At 31.1% G+C, this 25,745-nt stretch overlaps 1 protein-coding gene and 2 pseudogenes across 3 annotated transcripts; all 3 read left to right on the top strand.

The window, feature by feature from the left end:
• The first annotated feature begins 1,533 nt into the window (after positions 1–1,533).
• LOC114376823 lies at positions 1,534–9,042 on the top strand (annotated as a pseudogene). The gene is made up of 13 exons (XR_003659017.1): positions 1,534–1,617; positions 1,732–1,984; positions 2,357–2,384; positions 3,157–3,176; positions 3,355–3,446; positions 3,597–3,733; positions 3,961–4,033; positions 4,135–4,180; positions 4,286–4,396; positions 4,682–4,789; positions 4,875–4,936; positions 5,633–5,694; positions 6,400–9,042. The product of XR_003659017.1 is annotated as a poly(A) polymerase I-like (transcript).
• A 5,628-nt stretch (positions 9,043–14,670) lies between these two features.
• LOC114374227 lies at positions 14,671–17,973 on the top strand (annotated as a pseudogene). The gene is made up of 11 exons (XR_003658532.1): positions 14,671–14,920; positions 15,053–15,179; positions 15,296–15,352; positions 15,546–15,591; positions 15,692–15,844; positions 15,935–16,063; positions 16,452–16,541; positions 16,723–16,944; positions 17,037–17,135; positions 17,243–17,421; positions 17,510–17,973. The product of XR_003658532.1 is annotated as a G2/mitotic-specific cyclin-1-like (transcript).
• Positions 17,974–22,656: 4,683 nt separating this feature from the next.
• On the top strand, positions 22,657–24,546 carry LOC114376268 (phosphoserine aminotransferase 1, chloroplastic-like). The gene has a single exon (XM_028334291.1). The coding sequence runs from the start codon at positions 22,748–22,750 to the stop codon at positions 23,972–23,974; it is 1,227 nt and encodes a 408-aa protein (XP_028190092.1). The 5' UTR covers positions 22,657–22,747; the 3' UTR covers positions 23,975–24,546.
• Positions 24,547–25,745: the final 1,199 nt, after the last annotated feature.

The following is a 25,745-nucleotide window of genomic DNA, read 5'->3' as shown; positions in this document are numbered from 1 at the left end:
CAACACAATTCCGTAATATAATATTATTATGATTGAAATATTTATATTTAGATTTTTTTTATTTTCTTACTTAAGTGGGTTAAGAAATGTAGTTGTAGCGGCTCTCAATTCTTACTTATTCTCCGATGACTATTATTTGTATTTATTTTAGGCTCTATTATATTTTTGAGTTTAATGTTTATACACTTATGTGTACAATAAATTTACATCATTATTCAATCAATCACATCTTACCGTCTAAATCACTTCAAGATAATACTTCAAAATAATTATTTTAAAAATCAATAAATTTATCATATATGATTGATTATGTGATTAAATGATTAGGTAAATTTTTTGTATACAGGATATATGTTACTTTTAGCCATCAACTAAATTTTTGTGCTTTTTAGTCATTTTTAGTATTTTTACTCCAACAAAAATATTTTTTTTTAGTCTTTCAAGTTATGGCAAGACGACTAAAAGTACATTTTTCAAATTTAAGAGAATATAAAATATAAATTTTTACTGAGACTAAAAAAATCATAATCTAAAGTCTTAAAAATATAATTAAGCATGTATTTAAATTTTTCATCTAATAGTCATAACATAAGTATGACAACACTCAATTATTTCCATTTATAAATAAAAATAACATCATACCTTAACATTTTAAAGTACTCTCTTCTTCTTTATATATGTTTTATAAATTTTTGAATTTGGAAAATAAAAATGATTTTCGTAAAATGAAAATAAAAAATAAATACTTAAATCAAATATCACCTAAATTAATTCAAGGTGGCTGAGTCACTTTGAGCGCATTTAAGAATCCAAAACAAATTGTTTAAATGAGCACTAATAAATCTACATGTCCGATTTATAAAGTCTTTTTGCATGATTGTTGAATTAGTTCATGAAAAAATTATGAGAAAACAACCCAACAATAGAAAAATCATGTGATTCATACTCTTGAGGCTTTAATTGAAATTTGCATGATTTGTCTTAGTTATTTGGGTTTAACAATGTAATAGACATGAGTAGGAAAATTTGACAACATTTGGATGCAAAAATAGTTATGTTTTTTTAATTGCAAGGATATGAAAGAAGCATTAAAACAACAAGACAGAGTCCAAAATTATGCATGAAGGAACTGGTAGTTTGGCACCCAAGACCAGAAAATTATAACAAGAGGGTTTTTATGGATTTTCTTCAACGAGAGTGAGTTTAATTTTTGTTAAGCTCCTGTAATTTTTTAATCTATTGTTTTCATATTTATTTTTAAACTAGTTTTTCATATTTATTTTAAAATAAATTATTGACAACTAAAAATATCATAACATCACAATATAAAATATAAATTATATATTTAAAAGTATTTGTTTATAACAAAATTTAATTATGATTATATATATATATATATATATATATATATATATATATATATATATATATATATATATATATATATAAGTTATAACTCAATTAGATGAAGGAAGGAAGGTAGGATTCAGTAAGGGGTGAAGAGGTTGAGGTTGTTTCATTTCATGCTCTTCAATGGCGGTTCCACTCAGAATGAACCACAACAAACGAGGCGGCATGCTTGCTCGCTTGAAGATTCTCGTCAACTCTCACTCTCAGGTGCACCAACACCACACCACCCTTTTACTTTGATTGATACAATTTCTCAAACACACTGTGACCTCTCACATCTCTTCTAAACCCACTCTTTCTTCCGTGAATTTTTTTATGCAGAGCTTCCACTCCCCTGCGCCCAAACGACCAAAGCAAGATCAATCATCAACAGAAAATGACTTGGATTACTCTATTTGCCGGGGTAAAATTACTGCTTCTGCATTTTTTATTTTGCTTAGCTCTTCACCACTGATGGAAGAGTTTTACTCTGCTTCTGCCTGCGTTTTCATGTTGTCTGAATTTGTTTTTCTTATCGAGCCACTGATGTTGTCAGGCAGAATGCACATAAACACGTTTGTAACTGATTCTGAGTGTAACTGATACACAAGCTAATTTTAGCTTACGAAAAAACTTATTTCATTTTTTCTTCTCCTATAAGTGCTTATGGAAAAATTTATCTAAACCTGCCCATTATTATGAGAGTTTTTACAAATTAGCCTATGCATAAGCTACTTTTAGCTTCTGGTGGAGCTTGTTTAATTTTTCCTCTCCTATAAGTGCTTATGGAGAAGTTTATCTTAACAGACCCATATGTGAAACCTATAGTAAGGCTTTGGTCATGTGCATTTGAGAAATGGTTACAACTTTGAGCTGTTATTCAGGCCGCATTGATGTCTCAAAATGGAAGACTTTGGATGCAAAGGAACTTGGTATAACTAGTTCTATGATTTCATACCCATCTCAGTTTGTCCTGAAACTTCTTCGGAGAAAAGGTGAGATTGTATACAGGCCTTTAAAATGTTTTCCTCCTCCTCCTCTTATTCCTGAATAATGATACAAGATGAGCATTGCCTTTCTTGCCTGTTTATTTTCTTTGTCCTTGATTTTGAAAGTCTGATTTTAGCACTTTTTTTTGGTACATATTTAATCTTAGAAACTGAGTACCCTCAGTAGTTACTCCTAACGATGTAGACACCCTGGAGTCATGAACCATTGTTTCAGCTTTGAGCCAGTTGAATTGCTAGTCAACGAGGTTAAAGGATAATTCTGTTGAAATGTAGTGCACTGGAAGAGAAAAAGGACGAGAGAGAAATGAAATAATCAATATGAGCAAGTTATATTGACATGGTATGTAATAACAATATACAAAATAGTGAAAATACTGACCTAATGGTCTCATTTATGCTAGTAATTAGTTACTATAATAGTACTGCTAGTAAAAGCTCAAACCATCAGTGCAATAAGAAGACTAACCCTATTTAAGAGAACAAAGCATGACTCATAATAAATAGGAAACAACTCTTAAGATTGCTTCCTCAATTAGATAACTAATTGATCCCATAATATATTCTAAAGGCATTCTAAGATATCACACACACACACACACACACACACACACACACACAAATATTCTGGTACAAAATTTCATTTACCTTAAACTTTTCTCTGTTTTGTTATACCCCTATTTTCTTTAAACTTTTCTCTGTTTTGTTATACCCCTATTTTCTTTAATATCTACATTCTTTCATCTTTTATGAATTGCAGGATTTGGTCCTACTTAGTAGGTGGGTGTGTGAGAGATCTACTATTGAATAAAACTCCAAAAGATTTTGATGTTATCACGACAGCAAAGCTGATGGAGGTTTTATGACCATGATTCAATTTATCAACTATATTAGAAGCACTATATACTTTTTGTATTGAGTTTTAAGACACTTTTTTCTCTCCAATGATTTCTAACAGGTGAGAAAGCGGTTTTGTGGTTCAGCCGCGCCGAAGTTGTTGGACGTTGTTTTCCAATATGCTTGGTTCATATAAAAGGCTCTGTAGTTGAGGTTTGTCTATTGAGTAGTTAAACAAGATTACCATTGCGTTTTTTTTAATCTACAAATTGCATGTATGATTCAATGTGCACTTCATTTTGGAGATTCTTCTTTGATTAATGTTATTTCAATAATCAACCTATTTATTTTATATCGTATCAGGTAACCAGTTTTGAGACAGTGGCACGAACTTCCAATAGGAAGGAACAATTTTTACACTCTCTGTTGCCCAAATGCAGTAATAAAAAGGACTTATTTCGCTGCAAAAACTCCTTGCGCAGGGACTTCACAATTAATAGGTATTGTTTGAGGTTTTTTTAATTTTTTTTTATAGCTTGTAGGCAATGTATTTTTTGTGTGTGTGTGTGTGTGTGTAGTTTCTGTTTTAAACGTTTACTTTCTCTTTAAAATGGGGTTTTGGATTATGTTGCAAAGGTAGGAAGTTGCAGTAGCAAGTAAATGTTTTTACCCTTGATATTTAATTTGTAGCTCTGCTTTATTAATCCAATTCTGATTATGGAAGCAGTTTATTTTATGACCCCTTTGCCAATAAAATCTACCATTATACTGATGGAATGGCTGATTTGAGGTCATTAAAGGTAACTCTTTATATGACTTGTTAATGAATTTTTATAGCCCTAAGCATGAATGTAACTTGTAAGTATGCTAATATGTAATTATGTTGCTAATATGGATTCAGCTAGAAACTGTTATCCCTGCTCAGATGTCCTTTAAAGAGGATCCTGGTAGGTAGCATCATACTCTCAGCGTATCTTTGAAATTAGGCTTTCTGAACCACATTGATTAGCATGCACTATGAAAATGAAGTCACATGTAAAATCTGTATGTAGGGAGAATTTTGTGTGGCTTCCAAATTGCAGCTCGGCTTGGTTTATCATTTATCAAGGGAGACTGAGGCTGCAATGTGGAAATATTCTTCACTTGTTAAGAGCTTGGACAAGGTACCTCAATTGGAATTTTATGATGTTGGTGTACCGGCCTGATTTTGGCATAAGAAATTTTCTATTTTTTAGTTTTAATGGTATTTCTTATCGTATCTGTTGTCCTTGAGTTGTGTAGCAATGCTTCCCTTTTTATTGTACTTCATTTGTATTCTTGTCATTGACAATCGGAAAAGTAAATCAGTCCATTACACAACATACTCATGAGGTTTTATTTTTGGATGTCAAATTTATTGCAGTTTTAGTCTCATCACTCATCTTGCTGCTGTTCTTTATATATTTCAGAATAAAATTATGATTGAATTGAACTACATGCTGTCTTATGGAGCTTCTGAACCATCTCTGCGTCTACTTTGGAAACTCAAATTGCTTGAATTTTTACTTCCCGTGCATGTAAGTGGATTTGAGTTTCTGATTTTAGTCTTTTAATAATATGCCTATCAGCCAAATACAATTGGTACTCATTAATTGGTTATAGGCAGCATATCTTGATGAACAAGCGATCAAAGAAGATGTGCTCTGGCTTCCAATATGTTGATGGTAAGTAGATTTGCAAAAGAATTGTTCAACAAGCTTTTGATGATGTTATTTTTATTGTATGAATACAAATGCTAAAGTTATTACAAGCTGAATGAATATGTTACAGTAAGTTGATGGCTCACTGTAAACTGGATCAGCATTTGTATGCTTTGATGTTTATAGACAAATATTGGTATTAACAATGAAAGATTTGTTGTCATTCAAAATTGATCAGTGAACTTGATTGAGTAATCCTGTAATTATTTGCACACAACTAACTGAAATGCCACTTGAAAACTTTGAACCCTAAGGACATAGAAGAATATTCTAATTATTCTTACTACTTTCCTGATCGTTGGAGAAGAATTTTCTTTGTAAAACTAAAGATAAATTGGATAGTAGGTTACATGATGTTAATCTAACCTTAAGAAATGTAGTATGACTATGAAGAGATTCTCACATATTCTTAGGTATGCTTATGTGAATGGGCAAAAAATTGGGTATGTATGGGCACAATAAGGTCTTAGATTAAAGTAGTATATAAAAAATGGCAACATATGAGGTTTTTATTGTGCTCAAATACTTAATTTTTTTCTTCCTCATTTCCACCTACTCAAACAAGTGTGGCCTTGGTCCATATCATAACAAGTTACAAGTTTACATTTGGTATCAAACTTCTTTGCTTTCACTTATTATTTTGTTATGTTACTTTTGCAGAAATTATTCTTCCATCTTGATAATTTGGTTGCATGCGATCGACCTTGTGATTGCACTCTATGGTGAGTGATTGTCAGTTCTGTTTGTTACAAGAATCCCCTTTCCAACTGCAAATAAAAAGAAAAAAGAAAAGAAATCTAATTAATCCTAAGATTTTAGGATTAATTTTCCTTCAACTAGGGTTGTAGGGACAATTTTAGGATGTAGGTCTGAGTGGGAACAAATATCTGATGGAGATGGAACGTATAAAGAAGCAGAGCTAAATTCTGAAACTTTGCTTGCAGCTTGTATGATGTTTTTTCTCCTCGCTAGTCTTTAGAGAATTGAGGAATTAGTATTTAATCTAATTTTCTAACATCAGATGCTCTTGCTGTGTAACTGAGTTTTGGGTGTTTAACACCATATATTTTAGACAGTTTTAGGTTTCTTGAAATTGTCTGTAACAGACAATTAATGCAATTTTTAGTCATCCGTGAGCTGACTTGGCACCTGACCAGACCCATTTCAAGAAGTACTTTTAAGAAGTGCCATCAACTCTGGCAAATAGAAACAACCAACAAGGTAAGCCAAGAAAGGAGTCAGCATAACGACGGACTTTTTTAAATCAGATTTTTGTGGGTGGAGGTGGAGAGGGAGAATAAGTGGTTTATTGAAACTTATTTTCTTGTAGCTGGATTTAACTTGGCTTGGATGGATGTTGTTTGTGAATTTATAATCTCTAAGTGAAAGGTGTTTGTGATACCATTGTATATTTGTATATGTTACAGGACTGGAAGCATTTCACCTGGCATTAGTAAATAATCCTCAAGATGCTCTAGTGGTGTGGGCATTTGCTTCTGTTCTATATCATGGGGAGTGGGAAAAGGGTATTAAATTTGCCAAAGAACATGCAAAAATGTTTGTTAATTTTGCACCGGAAATAAGGATGTCCAGTATATACAAATCATGTCTAGATTGAGAACAATAGTCTTCTTCAATCCATGTCTAGATACCCATCTTTTCCACAATCTGCCATGGTAAGTCAATCTATTTTGGTAAGTTGCAACAGGATCAGGTTCTGTTCTAATTGATTGTCTTATTCAACCATTTCATAGTTAGGGTTTATGATACTTCCTTGTTTCTAGTTATACCTTGTTCACTGTTAATTATTTTGGGCTCTGAAATTGAAGTGGCTCTGATATCATGTAAAGAAACAATAATAGAAAATTCAATTCCTATGTGGCTAATCATAAAACATGACTACATACGTCACTAAATAAATGAATATTACATGGAGAGGTATAATTGACTGAACATAATTCATAAATATGATAGCTTATGTGCTCCAAAGCACACTACTTATACTGACCTCAGTTCAAAGGTTTTATTTTTAGGCAGTTGCCTTGTTTTTAATCGCAGATAATCTGGTGAAGTGCATGAAGTACCATATGCATTGTAATTCTATCATAATTTTTAATCAGAGGCTGAGATGTGTCAATCCTTTAGGTCATTCTTTGCTCAAATTGTCATCTCATGCATCAAAATCATGTGTTCTTTTTTTTATTATTGAATTTTTATTTTGGGCATAAAAGGATAGAGTTAGTGTTCCCTTTCCCTGGGATAGGAATGGGCTAAACAAAATTCTGATAATATCTCCAAGAATGGAAACTTTGGAATGAAATTGGTTTCATACAGTAGTGTTTCTGATGATCTCTGGATTTCAGCTTTGAAGAAAAATTTTCCCCTGCATATTGAAAACTCATTTGGTACCTTATCTTTTCACTGTTTCATCTCCAAATGATATTGTAAAGTAAGAAAATGGGAAAACTTTATCCAATAAAGCTTTGTTTCATGGTGTATGACATTTATACTCTATTTGCATTTCCTTAAGTGACTTGTTAATGAATAATGTAGCTTGGGAAAAGAAAAAGCACTATGCATTTTTCTTTTGATGAAGAAATCAAGATTTGAATGTAAGCAGCCATCAGTCAATGGACATCATGTAGCTTATTGGAAATTGGAACATGGTAGTTGATAATTTTGTATTTCTACTGGGATATTATCATTTTCTGCCCTATTACCAAACTGGTATAGAACCTGATTATAAAGTTGTCTCCATAGGTTTGATCGAGCCATCTTTTACCTCTCTTTAAATCGATCATTATGTCCATTTGAAGACTTTATTCTGTTGTAATTCACAAGGCTCCAATCCAAATGAATCTTTGTGGATTTCAGGTATTTGTACCCAAGAAAGCAGGGAAACTTGCTTATGCGATTTTCAAAATGCTGGCCAGTGATGTTGAATTTTACAAGACTGAAAAAAGAAAAAATTCAAAAATAAATTATGACATGCTTGGGAAGGGACACCTTTCTGCATTTGTTTTGGGCAAAATTGTTCTTGAAACTATGAGTAGTGGAACTGTTGGGGATGGGGAGGATTCTGAAGCTGGACAATGTCACCTTAAGACTGAGGGCACCAAAGAAACTGCTCAATCGCAACTTCCTGATGTAGTAAACCATGAAGTGGCGGCAATGAATGGTGAAGGACAACTTTTATCAATACCAGCAAGGAAAAAACAAGAAACGGAAATTGGTTGAGAATAGATGAAAGAAGAAAATGAGCTCAGGGAACCAAGAATTGTATGAGAAATTTGAATACAAGGAAAATAAAGAGGAGCACCAGAAGCTAGTTAAGTTAAGCAAGAAGGTTGATCTGTCTACAGAGGATTCTTTGCCCAAAATGAAAAATGATTACAGAAAATGGTTGATAAGTGATAGGAAGAAAATCACCAGTGCCAATAAAAGTTCTCTACACCAAGCTAGGCATATGAAAACGGATGAACACAGCACCTGCATGCGATCACAATCTACAGTATCCGAGAGTCATCAAGTGGTAGCTAACAACAACATAGACGTGGATGCATAAACAACAAATGAGTCAGTCTTAATGAAGAAAAAAAAGGGTTTATCACTAGTTGAAATGTTTAAAGGGAAATAAAGACAGCAACCACAAAAAGAAAAAAAAAAACAAGCAAAGTAAGTCTTCACTCCCAGTCTATTCAAGTGACGGATAACAATTTTTTGTAGCAGCAGATGTTTTATTTCCTCCATCATAGTTCAGAGACAAAACAAGAAGCACTAGAAACAGAGTTTAGCTTCCTACTTCCCTTTTTCCCTTGAAACTTAGCAGTTTAAAATTGCATTCAGTTCCTCCAGATTGATCTTATGCTTATATTTTTTAAGGCTCTCTTGGGTCTACGTCATTATTGTCTCCATTTGGAGATTTCCCTTCCCTCCATCATTTATTTTGACAAGAACCGAGGGGAGCTTTTTGTTGGGTATCTGTATGATTGTATGAAATACAACTGCTATATGGTTGGTCACATGATTCATTACGTAAATTAATTCCAAACGATATAAACCTATAGAAATTTCTGGCGCAAACAAATATTAGTGAATGTAAAATGCCCTCTTATTTGTTAACGCAACGAGCATTAATCTATCATCAGTCGTTGCAAGGACGAATGAATATCACATTGGGTATGTAGTTTGGTGGCTTGAATAGTGAGAAAACTTGCACTTGCATTTAGGTATAAACTATTTAACTTTGAAGATAAAATTTTTTGGCGCAAACAAATATTAATGAATGTAAAATGCCCTCTTATTTGTTAACGCAATGAGCTTTACTTTTTGGGGAGCTTTAGAGACCATCTTTATTAGTGCTGTTCTTTTAATTAAAATCAACATTTTGTTTTAATAGTCATTATCAAGACGAAATACTGATTTTGATTAAAGAACAATTCAATAATATTTATGGTATTGTATTTAAGATTTGTTTCTATTTTATTTTTTAATCTTTTTCTATTTTTGTTTCATATCGAGATATGTCATTTGCAATTATAACAGTTATATTTCTATGTTAGATCCTTTTGTTTCTGCTTTTAGGGTGTGCTTGATTGTAAAAAAAAGAAAATGGAGGGAGTGAAAGAGAATATGAGAGAAGAGAAAAGAAGAAAATATAATAGAAATAAAGATGATTTGATTGAAGAAAAATAGATGAGAAATAAGATAAAAATATTTGAATTAAAGTTATTATATAAATAAACAAAAAAAGAAGAAAGAAATATTTTATTATTATTATTTTCATGGATGTGATATTATTTAGAGAAAGTGAATATACTACTTCTATAAAGGACGGTAGCCTCGATTCATTTTCACTCAAATCTCCTCTGTGAGGAAGATTTTAAGCGTGGAACCTATAGCACTTTTTTTACAAATTTCTTCACATCCCTTCCCAATTAAGTCACCACTTCATGTATATTTCTCCTCTCTTTTTTGCTTTTTTTTCCTCCTCTCCTTTATTTCACCCCAACCAAACCATCCCTTAGTGCTTTTAACCTTCAACTTCATTTTTATTCTTATGCTTTTTTTTTGGTACGTGTAAGGTGTTGGGATTCATTTAGGATCTCAATTAATTTGAGTTTTCTTTTGGTGAATATCTCAATTAATTTGAGTTAGTAAAGAGTAACAATATCCTTTTTGAACTATTACTGATTTGAATAATACTATCCTTTTAAACCACACGACCTCTATGTCTGCGTCTCTTTTTTTGGAATAAAACTTGTAAACTATCCAAATTTCTCGCGTCATTGTCCATAAAATCATCCTTAAGAGCAACACAAATTGGGGAGTCAAGGTAACAGGTTTATCAAATTTTCCTTTTTTTACCTCTTTCCATGTAATCATTGCTACTTGAAAATTGCTTACTGATACCAATGGCATTCAATTCACTTTCCTGTATTTTACAAGAGAATTGGTTACCAAGTGATTAAGAAATAAAACTTACTCATCATTGTAGCGGAGAAAGATAAGACGTTGATGAATCCTAAATGCACTGCTGACAAATTATGATACCAATTTTGTTGACTTATCAAAATAACAATATTTTTATTTTATTTTGAATATTATGCATTTATTTTATAAATTATAATTAGTATATTGCATAATTTATATAGACTTTTACTCCTTGGTAGTCTGGTTCTGAATACATGCATTTTTAATTCAAACGACAAGAAATAACTAACTCAACGTTGGATTTGGATAATTAAATGGTTGTTACTATGATCAAATCTAAGTGCGGATATTAAATTTAAAAATACACAAGAACTCAACCGAGTATTACATCATTTAGATTCACAAATATCTAAAATTTAAGATCTTATTTACATAACTTAAATTTCAGATTTTTTTTTAAATTTAATACTTAATAAAAAAATTAATTTCTTGATAGCCAAATTGTTTGACATTAGCTTGTTTGTTTTTTCAGTTGTATATTCAAAATTAAAACTCTAACTCTAGATTAATAATTAAATTAAAATAATTTAACAGCAATTAATTTAAGAAAAACTCGAACATATAACATATTAGATATGACTATATGAGACTTTATCTTACTCTATTCAAACTATCCATTTGAATTAAGTGTTTGGTGGTATAAAATAATATTAATTTAGCTTAGTTGAATATACACATCAATAATCTAGTCAGTTTAATGTGAAATCAATAAAAAATAAACTCACATAATTTAATAAAAAAATATTACTATGAGAAACAAATGTCATTTTAATTATTATTAAGATATAAATTATGTTTGATAAGATATTTTGACTAGATTATGTATTTTTTAAAATGTTATAATATAACATTTTTTTAAAACATTAATTTTTAGTTTATAATTTTTATATTTTCTTTTTTTATCTTCTGTATATTTATTTACTTTCTTGATTACTCTTTTAAAATAAATTATAAATATATTATTTTTTGTCATTTTATATTTGAAGTTATTTTAATAATTAATTTTATCGAATATTTATAATTTAATAAATTAATTTTTTAACTTTTAATTACGAGTAAATTTTTAATTAGTTTTATTGAATATAATAATACCGTGCATATTAGTTATCATATAAAAAATAAAAAATAAAAGTAATTTCAGAAAATAAAATAAAATGACATTAACTTTTTCCTGCATATAGAGAAAATGTAATCCAATTACGGCTTCCTGCAATCGAAAAATCCAAATACACATTTTATCTTGAGAGCCGACAATGCCATTAACGTTGTTGAAAGTTCAAACTATTTTGGCAATTCCAATGTGTGCTTCGAGATTTGAATAAACTCAAACGTTGAAATATCTTTTTATTGTTTGTACAGACATTGCAATGTCTTAAGGTTATTTCTAATTTATTACTACAGACAACATATTTAACTTCTATGGTGGATTTAGTTAGTTTGAGCTGATATTGCTAATAAATGCATTTTTTGTTCACATGGGAATCTTCTTCCGAAAATGAAAGAAAAAAAAAGCTACAAGTAGTAGTATAAAATAAAAACAAGAGAAAAACTCGAGTAACCAAGTGCGGTAGAGCGCAGATAGGAGCGCACTTGAGTGACCGTTGAGAAACTCAGAAAAGGAAAACCGCAGCAAAAAATGCCAATTTCAACAACCAATCATTGGGTTCAGACTCAGTTTTGTCTTCCTTTCTTCTAAAGTAATTTTACCATTTATATCATATCAAATTAAATTAATGTTAGTAATGTGTTTTTTATCATTGTTTTTTTTTATAAAAAATAGTTCGTTATTTCATAAATAAGTCATTCTCTTTTAAAGTAAGTATTAGTATTCCACACAGAAAAACGAGTAGTTTTTGAAAGAAAAAAAATATACCAACTATTCAGCAGATTCACTTATTTACAAGCGCTGAAGTCGGTTGTGAATATCAAGAACAAATTTCAACGAAAAGGTACAGTAATGATATCACGTGCTGAGACTCTAATGGAGTAATATGCCCAAATAAATTGTAATAGAGTAACACTTGCAATAAAATAATACATTAAAAAATGTTATTAACAGTAATGATATATATATTAACTATTGTCTTTGGGATATACTAGGAAAACTAAATTTTTTAAAAAATAAAAAATAAAAGTTAAATACAATTAATAAAAAATGACAGAATAAAAAAAATTAATAATATAAAAGTAGTGGAAAATTAATGTAAGTTAAAAAAAAAAATAAGTAATTTAACGATAAAATTATTCATTCAAATATGTACACCAAATAAGATAATTTCCATTATCAATAATTATAGAAAGTTAAAAGAAAATTTTGAAATTTAAGAAATGATTTAAGGGTAAAATTATCCTGAAATGAGATCATTTTTATTATTAATAGTTATAGATATAAAAAAATAATATTGATAAAAACATCAAAATTATTATTTAATATGAAAAATATTTGTGCAACATGTCAACATGATCGTTCAAATATGACTAAAACTTAAGAATGTAACGTAACTATATATAATTAAAAAAAATATAATACAAATAGATATTGTGTTAACAATATATTTTATTTTGTCTATAATTCTATTCAACTTAAAATTTGTCTCAAATGGAAATATACACGTGTGAGTTGTGATCTATTCCAAAAAAGAATATAACTTTATTAATATCAATAAAAGAATAAATTGAAACTACTATTAAAAATATTTTGATGTCAAATTGAAAACCTTGACATTGTGTATGACACAAAATCGTGATTTAATTTGATTTATTGTTATGTTATTAAATACATATTAATTAGATAAGAAGAATTTTAATTTTGATTTGACAAAAGTCTTAGTAAAAAAATCCATTCCAATGAATCATGTGTAAACTTTTCTGCTTACTTTCATAAATAAAAAGTGTGCATCCAAATGTATTATATTTTATATATAAATTTTATTTTAATAAATTTACATAACATATTAATGTATAAAAAAATAAAAATTATCCCTATGTGCTACCTCAAAGGTCATTTCTCTAAAAATGCTATAAAATATGTTTTAAGTTACGCAAAGTTCAAACTTAATTTCAATTCTTACTTTTAAAAAATGATAATTTCGTTCCTCGTATTTTTAAAATGGATTAGATTTTATCTCTAAATCCTACTCTTCAATTTGACTTAACCAAATATAAAATATGAAATTCATGACATTTCAAAAAAATAGAAGAAATAAAATCATACATACCAAAATCATCTTTTTAAAAATTATCAATGTGTTTCTGTGCCAAAAACAAAAATTATTAATGTGTTTTAAGTTTCTCAAAATTTAGTCAAAATTAATTTTAATCTCTACATTTTAAAAATGATAGTTTTCATCTTAGTATTTTTAGATAGTTTTCATCTTAGTATTTTTAGAATGTATTTGATATCATCTTTAATACTTTGAATTTGATTTAAAGAGGAATGAAATCCATCAAAATTATCATTTTTATAAATATAGGGACTAAAATTAATTTTGATTAAATCTCAAGAGATTTAAAATATATTTTTATCCAAAAATTTATTACATTAAAACAATAAGAAACATTTAATATTTTTCAAAATAATTAAAACATTTATCAAAATACATTGAATATTCTTTAATCAATAACCTTATAAGTCAAATATTAGTAAAATATTTTTTCTAATCCAGCTATATTCTCCGAATGAAAGTTATTCAATGTCCTCTCTCAAATGAGAAACAATTCAAAATGAGAAAAAAATTATTAAAAATATCCATGTATCCTTATACAATTTGTGTACATAAATTCTGTCCTATTATATTTGACCCACCTGACACACTCCCTTGCAGATTTTGCAATGAATAAACACAAATGGTGTTGATTAATTCTATCAAATATTACAAAGAAAGTATTATTTTATATCATCAATGTTAATTCTAATGTGAATAATATTATCTTATTTACCTTAAACCAAAGATGGTAGTTGTGGTTTGAAAAAAAAAAAAAAAAAAGAGTTTAAGTAGTTGTCTAAGGCGACACGCCTCTTCACATGGGATGCATCTTATTACCGTTATTATGCCTCGGATAGATATAGGAACAAATGTAGAAGAAAAAAAATAATAATAAAAATAAAATAATGATCTTTGCCAGCGGATCAAAGATCCAACGGTCACTAATCAGTAACCGTTAAGTTTTTGAAAAGTTGTCTCACCAGACAAATACCCCATCCTTCAGTCCTTCAGTGCAGTGATTGCAGCGTCACTGTTAGTTATTGTATCCTAGAGGACCCTATCTTCTCCCACCCCCTTCCTATATTACATAACCTTGCATTTCATTGCATGCCCTTCTTCTTGTTCTGATCTTTTGGGGTGTGCGTGTGTGTGAGGTTGATTGATTGATTGTTTGTTTGTTCCTTCATCAACACAATGAAGATATCTGATGAGAACAGTTCTAAACCAATCAACCCTACAAGTTTTCAAGGTATTATTAAGTGTGAAGGTTTTGGTTTCGGTTTCGGTTTCAATGTTAGGGAAGCAAGATTCGAGATTTATTAATAATAATAACAACAAGATTTAATTTTTATTTTGTTTTTTTATGGGTTGTTGGTAATAGGAGGGATAGAATGCGTGGGGAACAGAAAGATGGGGCAGAACAGAAGGGCTTTAAGCGTGATCAATCAGGATCTGGTGGCGGAAGGGAGACCTTACCCTTGTGTTGTTAACAAGAGGGCATTGGCAGAGTAATTTTCTTTTCTCTTGGATCATAAATGCCCTTCTTTTTCTTCTTGTGAAATTTCTAGTATTTTGTGGATTGTGTTGTTGATGGTGTGGTTTTTCGATTTTCGGGGGCGTGCAGAAAACACAATGTTTGTGAGAAGAAGCAGGCGGATCCGGGGCATCGACCCATCACAAGGTGAGAGGATGCCACCCTTTTTGTTTGATTTGGTGAAAAAAGTGAAACTAAGTATTTGAATTTTAAAATTGTGAAAGTGCATTTCACTTTGTATTGCCCACTGTTTTTCTTAGAATGGAGGAAATGGAAAAATGAAATTTTATTTTACAAGTTTCAATGTAACGGATTGTTCATCTTGTTGATTTGCTTTTAGGAGGTTTGCTGCACAAATTGCTAGCACACAGAAAAATCGTGCGGAGGTAGACTCTTTTATGATGAAATTTGATGCTTTGCATAGATCCTTTGACTATTTGAAAGATGAAACTGAGATTTTTGAGTGGTGGGGTCAATTTGAAACAGGGAACCAAGAAGTCAAACTTGGGGAATTCAAATTCGAATGGATTTGGAGAGCACATATTTGTCGATGAAGAACACAAGTCAACAACGGATGACCAGCCAGTGCCAATGTCTTTAGAGAAGACAGAGCCAATGCATAGTGAATCAGATCAGATGGTATTTCTTTAATGTTGATTTTGTTTATTATTTGTCCCGCAAATACATTTGGAAATCTAGTTGGTGATGGTGCAATAATTGGCCTGGTAGGAGGAAGTTGAGATGGAGGATATAATCGAAGAAGAGACTGTTTTGGACATTGATACCTGTGATGCAAACAACCCTCTTGCAGTCGTGGACTATATTGAAGATCTTTATGCCCACTACAGAAAATTGGAGGTACATTTTGAAAGAATAGGTTGGATTTGGTACATTTTTTTCTGATTGTCTGGAAGGAATCATTTTAACTTTAAATGGGATATACTGGCTGAATTCTAATTTGTCAATTGAAGTTGTGAGAGTACTGCATCTGAAGTCCCAGCCCCATTGGTCCTAATTTTATATATAGATCGATGGCAATGCTCATCTTATTCTCAAAAGTTGCATTTTCTAGTTCTAGTAAAGCATCTCTCATTCAGACAGTTTGAATTTGCAATGCTATATTGAATTTGCAATTTCTTGTTAATTCTTACCCTGTAAGGCACATTCCACATTATTAATTTTGGGAATCAAAATTATATGGGAAGCTATGAAATTTTGATGACTAATGGGGCTTGCTACATTGCAGGGTACTAGCTGTGTCTCGTCGGATTATATGGCACAACAATCTGACATTAATGAAAGGATGAGGGCTATACTGATTGACTGGCTTATTGAGGTATATTAAATGATCCTTCTTGAGTCACTATGCTTAAAAAATGATTGACTGGCTTATTGAGGTATATTAAATGATCCTTCTTGAGTCACTATGCTTAAAAAATGCTAATAGTTGTCCTTATGGATCAAATATAATCAATCTTAAAATCCTAAGTATTCATATGTTTGTTTTGATCCTTCAGGTGCACGACAAATTTGACCTCTTGCACGAGACATTGTTTCTCACAGTCAATCTTATAGATCGATTTTTGGCAAAGCAGACAGTGGCAAGAAAGAAGCTTCAGTTGGTTGGTCTAGTTGCCATGCTTTTGGCATGCAAGTATGAAGAAGTTTCTGTACCTGTGGTGGGGGATCTAATTCTCATATCAGACAAAGCATACACAAGGAAGGAAGTTCTGGAAATGGTATCATTTGGTTTGCCTCATTGTGTGACACCATTAACTTTTGCGTTTGTAAAACTTAAACTAACTGAGATTCATTGTAAACCACCCTGCAGGAGAAGTTGATGGTGAACACATTGCAGTTCAACATGTCTGTGCCAACAGCATACGTTTTTATGAAAAGGTTCCTAAAGGCAGCTCAAGCAGACAGAAAGGTCAGTAATAATTTTTCTGCCAAATATTTCAGTCCTTTTTTTTTTAATCAAAACCATCTATGTCATAAGTACTAACTTGTTTGCTCTATTCCTCAAAATGGTTCCAGCTTGAGTTATTGGCTTTCTTCCTGGTAGAGCTATCTCTTGTGGAATATGAGATGCTGAAGTTCCCTCCATCTTTGCTAGCAGCAGCTGCTGTCTACACAGCCCAATGCACAATTTATGGTTTCAAACAATGGAGCAAAACATGTGAATGGCACTCAAATTACTCAGAAGATCAGCTATTGTAAGGGAATAGAGTTCACTGCTTTTCATGTTCCAGTTTGACATGCTATGCTAAAATAATAACGTGTGTTTAATATTGTGACTTACAGAGAGTGCTCAACATTAATGGCCGCTTTTCATCAGAAGGCTGGAAATGGAAAACTAACTGGGGTACATAGGAAGTACTGCTCATCTAAATTTAGCTATACTGCAAAATGTGAACCAGCACGTTTTCTTCTGGAGAACCCATTGTAGCAGGGCCATGTACAGCCACTAACAACATCATGATCATGAATATGACTTTCCATGCACATTTGAGCAACTTGGGTTGCACTTATATTGTTCAGAGAGGATTATGAAAATCCTCTGCTGTGTTGGTTTTTTTCTTAAATATTTATTGTTCTACTTTTGTTATTTTTTCCACCCTTTCTTTTTCTTTTCTGTTATGTTCTAACTGAACAGGAACATACTTCGTCCATTCGAGTCTGTATTTCTCTTGTTCCCATTGGAAACGATGGCATAGAAACAATTTCATTCATTCAATAAGTATTTGATTTGATTTGATTTTTGCTTTTATGTTTACCACATGAAGAACCGACCTTCGTGCTGAAAAAATTGTTCGGAGAGTGTTTTGATTTGATTTGATTTTTGCTTTTATGTTTACCACATGAAGAACCGACCTTCGTGCTGAAAAAATTGTTCGGAGAGTGTTTTGAACATGCCACAAATGCAAGATATAATGTTCTGGATGGATAATAAAACTCATGTTTCCCATGCGATTTTTCACCACTAGGCTGACCCTAACGAGTTATACGATATCACTCACAGTGTAACGTCACACCAAAAATGATTTTTAATTAGTTAATAGCGTGCATTGTAAAAATATACTGTGTATCCATTAAACTTTAGAAATAATAGGTATGATAGTGCATGTGCTAAGTGCATCTCTAATGCACTTGTAACATCTTGTGTGCTAATGAGTGAGGAGTGATCACTCGCCCTAGAAACACATGAAAGAATTGAATTAACACCAGAATGAGACACATTTGATTATAACTTATAGGAATTAATTAGAGTTATTTATACATGTATTTACTTTTCGATAACTCATCGCTTGAAAACTTTATGATTAAACATGCTCTAATAGAGCAATTTTGGAATGACTTCTTGAAAAGTTTTTAAGGAAGCCTCTAAATGAAAAGAAAAACATACTGAAAAGTTTTGTGTTGACTCTTGAAAGTGATTCGGGTTATAGAAGTATCTTAATTGTGTTGCTTAACTCTAAGGTATGTTGCTTGAAAGAGAGTCTTGTTGGAGCAAATGACACTATGTCGCTTTTCCAATAATAATTGTTCACGTTGTTTAACAATTTCTCAAGAATTTTTTTTCCAACTTAGATAACGAGGAGAGAAATTAGTAATTCTTATCCCAAAATCATTGTCTAAGAACTCAATTTAAATCAAACTTTCGTAACAAAAATCAAACTCAAACACAATTTTTTTAAACTTACCAAAAAAGAAATTAAAATAAATCATAGTGCTAACTACTTCCATGCTTGATGATGATTGAGGCTCGAATCCGATCTACACCGAAGATACAAATGTCAAGACTTGGATCTGATTTTCGTCATAGATATGCCAAAAGATTCAAATGCAGATGATCAAACCTGATTTGTGCTAGAGATCATTGCGGACATAAGATCTTAAGATCGTCTAGGCGAAAAGAAATGGTTGGTGGAGATAAAGCATCATGAATTTGAGCGAGCACAAGGCAGAGAATGAGAGCGATCTACATAGAAAAAAGTGAAAATCAAAATAATTTTTTAGAGCAATCGAAGAGTCATAGTACATATCGATATGTTTTTCCACTATATTAAAAAGAAAAAATGAGATCATTGCAAGCATGAGATTTTAAGATTGTTTAGACGGAAAGAAATGGTTGGTGGAGAGAAAGCATCATATACCGGATAAGTATTTGGATAGGATGATAAGAAGCTTATATGGATACCTAGCACGCAACATACCCTATAAAGTCGAATACCCTTTCGGCCATGTGCTTACATATTCTCTATAATACGTTTTAATCTTCAACATGTATGAGTGTCAAGTATCATTTGACGTCGGTTATAGTTAAAAAATTCGCTTAAAGGTAATTGTCCGGTTAGAGGCATCTAAATGAGGTTAAGAAGTATATTACCTAATTGGTAATCAGTACATGCAGGCCTAGAGACCCAAGGCTCAATAAGGTAAGCATATAAAGGGAAAAACCCTCATGTAAAAATCACTATTTATTTGAATATTTCTCTCACATCATTTGTGACTTTGGACTTATTTGAGCATCAAAATGTATAGGTATTCCTCCTCTTTCTTGACTCATACACATCGAAGATATGGACAAGTTACCAATAGTATGACCATTTCACATAATAAGTAATCCTTTGACGGAAAGATGATATTCAATCTATTTGTGATAAAAAATATATAACAAATCTAATAATAAATACAAGGCGGAGATAGATTACAAAGAGAGTGATAGAGACATAAAAAAAAAGTAAAAATTAAAATATTTTTTTTAGAGTAATTAAAGAGTTATGATACAAATCAATCTACTTTTCCATTGTATTAAAAAGAAAAAAATGGAAAAGTATGAAAGAAGTTGGTGAAAAAGAAAATGACTCTTCCGTGCACAAGTAAGACATATTTTAATTAATGTACCGTTGAAAGAAAATTTGACTGAAATTCTTTTAAGTAAACGTTAAAGAAAAATTTAACTGAAATTCTTGTAAGCAGACGTGACAATATGGCCACCAAATTTCAAATAAGTGTAATTAACTCTAATAGAGTTTTCCCGTTGGAAAAGTTTTAATTGGTGTTCATATATCATCTAACCGAGTCTTCTATTTACTATAACTATAATTTGAGTTTAATTATATTTTTTTCTGGATAGACAATATACAAGTTCCATTATTAATTTTCTTAATTTTGCAAGAAGATATGTCTTTCATTAATTTAAACTTCTCCATTACTATAGAAATTTAGCATAATAAAAGACACGTCTTCTTTCATTTGGAAAATTTTATTGTGAAATTTAAATACATACAATTTTTTTTAATCAATATTTAGTGTGATTTTTTTTACCACACTTGGACACTGGAGTCCAACGTTCATTATCGTGCTCTGTGCAAAGTGGCCCTGAAAATAAAAGCTTTGTTTAATGTCTCCTTGACCCTTGTGCTCCACGTAAGAAGAACGAACAACCCATCCACATTGTCCAACCCAACACAACATCAACCATGCTTAAAAAACAAATTTAAAATTTAGAGCACTAGAGCAGGAAAATAAAGGTTCATGTTACCCACCCAAGCCTTGTTCATACAAGTTGCATTCAGAAAACCGCATACATTGAAATTGAATGCCACCAAGTAAGTTCACAAAAGAATCTAAGCTTAAATATTTTGTATTCCTACAATTTTGTATTTTTTTTCTTTATTTTTTTCATTTTAGTCATTATAAAATATTACTTTACTTTTTATCCTTAAAGTGTTTTAGATAATATTTTTTTATTATTCAAAATATTTTTTTAATTATTCAAAATAATATTTAAAACACTTTAAAGATAAAAATAAAACAATTATATTTTGCCAATATTAAAACGATTGTTTTTCATGAAAACAATAAAAAAAATGTTAAATTACATAAACAAAAATATATAGCAGAAGTGATAAAGTTAACAAAGTTATTTTTCCTCTAATAATTCTTTGCATATATTATAAATTTAATCATGAAATATTTTGATATTAATTCCTATGGACATTAAATGTAAATAAATTTGACATTTATAGTTATATAATATGTAACTAATTAATATTTAATTATATTTTTAAAATATATTATACGTTCAATTAACTTTATTTAATTAAATATCAAATAGTCTTAAGATTTTATAAAAAATTATAAGTTTAATATATTCAATAAGAATTTTTAATTTAACGATTCGATTGATAAAATGAAATATGTGTAAATAGTTATTGAAGGAAAAAGTAACCTTATCAAATATCACTCTCAGAGTAACATTTTTATGGTAACTATCATGCATAGCTTAGGGTATTTTACTCTTTTGATAAGTTTTTCTAAAAGTATTTATAGGGAAAAATTACGAAGAAAAAATGATTTTTTTTTCATAAATTCAAATTAATTCTCCATTAGATAAACGTTATATTATCGTGTACACCAACTAAAAAACATTAGTTTTGAAAATAACAATTAAAACCACACAATGAGAAAAAAATGTAATTACTTATTGAACTAAAGTATAAGTATTTTCTGTTTTAAAATTTATTATTTTAATTAGCTTTTAGGGTATTTTTAAGTAGTTAAGATAAAAAGTAATGCTTTTTTTTTTATTTCCTAACAAGCTTGATACTATATATTTTTTGAAAATTTACTGATTAGATTAAAAAAAATGTAGTTTATGTTCTATGTTCACGCATCAATAAAAGCTCAATACTATTTCAATTATAAAATGACTTGTCTTGCATGACGATTTTTTTTTATCAGACTTTATGTTTTTAGTTTCTAAAATTGATTTGTGTTTCTAATCTCTGATTTTTTACTGGTCAACGTCCCGTAACATTTTTTTTTAACTTTTTAGTCCCTTTTTTCCTTCAATGGACTAGAATTAAAGTAAAAAAAAATCAAGGAAGTAAAGTTAATAAAAAGAAGTTCAAAAGACTATAAATAAAATTTTTAAAAAATTAAAACTAAAAAAGATAGTAACCCATAAATTTTATTTTCAGAATTTTTTTAATTCTCACTACATAAGAAAAAGAAAAAGAAACACTAATATTTTTGCAAAAAAAAAGTTATTCTTTTATTAAGCCTTTCAATTAGTGTTTAAACATACAGGTCAAAGTATTTAATATAATGTATTAAATATTAAATTATTTTCAAATAGTAAATATTTATCTTAAAAAAATATATTTCTGATTTATTATTATATTAAAAATTTTAGTTTGCAATAATTTTTAATATTTATTATTAGTGATTAGAAATTGAATTTTCTAATTATTAAATAAAAAAGAATAAAAAAAGTTTTCAATATACCATATTACTAAATTATTAACGGTCAAACATGTGAATTAATTAAGATGGTATTATTTCAAATTAATTAGTAATATTGAATATATAACTTTATTAAATATTTAAAAGAATTCTAATAAATAAATAAAAAAACCCTGAAATACTCCATGAACACATCCCTATTCCCCATATGTGCCTCAACATAAATACTCCCTCCTTCGGCCTCAGATCTTTGCCAGAAACTCAACGAAACTCTTGATCACCATAACCATGTCAATGGCAACAACATCCCCTCACACCGCCCTCTTCCAAAACCGCACCAACCCTTTCACTCTCTCCTCCTTCAAACCCACATCCATCAAATGCGCCACCCAACTCCATACCCAAGCCCCGCCCCTCACCCACTCCCAAGATCGCGTCTTCAACTTCGCCGCCGGCCCCGCCACCCTCCCGGAAAACGTCCTCCTACGTGCCCAATCCGAGCTCTACAACTGGCGCGGATCCGGCATGAGCGTCATGGAAATGAGCCACCGCGGCAAGGAGTTTCTCTCCATAATCCAAAAAGCCGAATCGGATCTCCGCGCCCTCCTCCAGATCCCCCCTGAATACTCCGTCCTCTTCCTCCAGGGCGGCGCCACCTCCCAGTTCGCCGCCGTCCCCCTCAACCTCTGCTCCTCCCCCGACTCCGCCGTCGACTACGTCGTCACCGGCTCCTGGAGCGACAAGGCCGCCAAGGAGGCGCAGAAGTACTCCAAGCCCACCGTGATCTGGTCTGGGAAATCCGAAAAGTACACAAAGATCCCATCTTTTCACGATTTGGAGCAGAATGAGAATTCTGGGTATCTTCATATCTGTGCCAATGAGACTATTCATGGGGTGGAGTATAAAGACTACCCTGTTCCCAAGAGTGGTGTCTTGGTTGCTGATATGTCCTCTAATTTCTGCTCCAAGCCTGTGGATGTGTCAAGGTTTGGGGTTATCTATGCTGGGGCCCAGAAGAATGTGGGGCCCTCTGGTGTCACCATTGTGATCATCAGAAAGGACCTTATTGGGAATGCACAGGGTTTCACGCCTGTGATGTTTGATTACAAGATCCATGATGAAAACAATTCACTCTACAATACCCCTCCTTGTTATGGGATTTACATGTGTGGGTTGGTGTTTGAGGACTTGTTGGAGCAAGGTGGGTTGGGGGAGGTTGAGAGGAAGAATCAGAAGAAAGCTGAGATTCTCTACAGTGCAATTGATGGCAGCAAAGGGTTCTATAAATGCCCTGTTGAGAAGTCTGTGAGATCTTTGATGAATGTGCCTTTCACTTTGGAGAAATCAGAGCTGGAGGGTGAGTTTATCAAGGAGGCTGCTAAAGAGAAGATGGTGCAGCTCAAGGGACATAGATCAGTGGGAGGTATGAGGGCTTCTATTTACAATGCCATGCCCTTGGCTGGGGTTGAGAAGTTGGTGGCTTTCATGAAGGATTTTCAGGCAAGGCATGCCTAAAGGAGTAACCTCAATCTGAAACAAATACTTGCATTGCATAAACCTAATGCCTAAAGGATTTTATGCTAATAAAGTGTTTGTCTGGTATTCAGAAAGGGTCACAATCTCTTGTCAGTTTTTTGCTTTCTTTAGTTAGGTATCTTTGCTGTCTCTTTTTGTTTACTTTCTTGTTCCATGTTTGATATTCAAATTTGGGTCGGCAGGTAGTGTTTTCATTGCGCTTTACCTTTGTCGATCGCAAGTGAAGTAGTTTAGTTTTGATTTCTTGATATACCCTCTACTATTACTACTACAAGTCTATAAGTTTGTATGAATTGAGTCTCATGTGATATTTTACTGGATGTAACATGTAGTATATTCTCAATCTCAATAAATTGAATGAGGATGAAACATATTGAGCTGCTGTGGACCTGATTTAACACTACCAAGGTTGAGGGAAGGAAAAGTTATTGTATGTGTGTATGTATGTATCTGTGGTGTTCTTTGGGCATTGAATTTGATGTTGCATTGTAACAAGATGGTTCATTTGTTTGGTGACTATGTTATCAAAATTACGCAATGTATTGTTGATTGTTCGGTTGAATCATTGAATGGATTATTTTGGTTGCATTAGTGTACTTGAATTTCGTTAGGCTGTAATTAAAGTGTTGAATTTATTTAAAATTTTAGACTAAATTACACTAATTATTCTTAAAATTTTGTAAAATTACAATAATTTTCTTACTTTTTTAGCATTCCCTACACTAATCCTCCTTAGTTTTTTAAAAAGTATACACAAACATGATGAGTGCTATCGTGGGTAAGGGATCTAATTTTTCTGTCATCCTTTTTTAGCTATCCATGTGTTATTCATTAAAAAAAAATGATGACGCATAGTGGTTGTGTTAATATTTAATTATAATTTAATTTTAAAAATCATAGTTTCAAAGGATAACACAGAAACAACTTGAAGATAGATAGCAGAAAAGCCACCTTCGTGGGTAAGTGCTTCAAGTGGTCTGCGGTGGACCACGATTAATAATTGTTAGCTATTATTAGAATGATAATAGGATATTCGAACTCCCGATTTTTTTTTCTTTTTTCTTCCATCCTTAAATTCTTATTTTCAGTTATTAAGTCATGATTCTTATTCCTTTTAATGCGTACTTTATTTCAGTTGTTTAAGCTTTTAAGGCCATTCTGAAATATAAACACGTTCAAAACAATTGCTCACTTATAAATTAATTCGCCTAATTTGATGACTGAAGACATTTTTCCATAAGGTTGTACCAATATTTTCTCTGGTAGGTGTATCCAAACTTGAGCCCCGCAGGCCACAATCAATTACTAATTATGATGGAATGATACACATGGAAACCATAACAACAAATCTAATAAATATAAATGAAACGTGGTAAGTAGAGGATTAATGTAAATTAAAAAAATACATAAGAAATTGTCTGATATTTTATGAGGGAACACGTGTGAAATTTAAGGGGTAATCTAGTTGTTATCAAATAAAATGAATGACAGATTGTATTGTTTAATGAAAAATGTGTGTTTATTCATGAAAAGGTACATGTATCATGCATGAAAAGCGATCTCTTTCATAAAAATGGGTTTATGGTTCGTATCTGTACGTGTCATGAATTTTATAAAAGGTTATCATTAATATGCAAAAAAAACCTCCGGAATTACCAATTCTGACGAGATTATGATAATATATCAACAAATCTAATATAATTAGAATGAAACTCATAATTTACATTCTTGATTTTTTGTGCAGTTATAG

Source organism: Glycine soja, chromosome 11 (assembly GCF_004193775.1).
Source record: "Glycine soja cultivar W05 chromosome 11, ASM419377v2, whole genome shotgun sequence".
In the NCBI taxonomy this organism is placed as follows: Eukaryota; Viridiplantae; Streptophyta; class Magnoliopsida; order Fabales; family Fabaceae; genus Glycine; species Glycine soja.
Note: the sequence above shows the minus strand (reverse complement) of the source record. Positions and strands in the feature narration are given on the sequence as shown.

Bases quoted from the DNA above. Each gene is read 5' to 3' on its own strand.
- LOC114376268 (XM_028334291.1), top strand. From the start codon at position 22,748: ATGTCAATGGCAACAACATCCCCTCACACCGCCCTCTTCCAAAACCGC.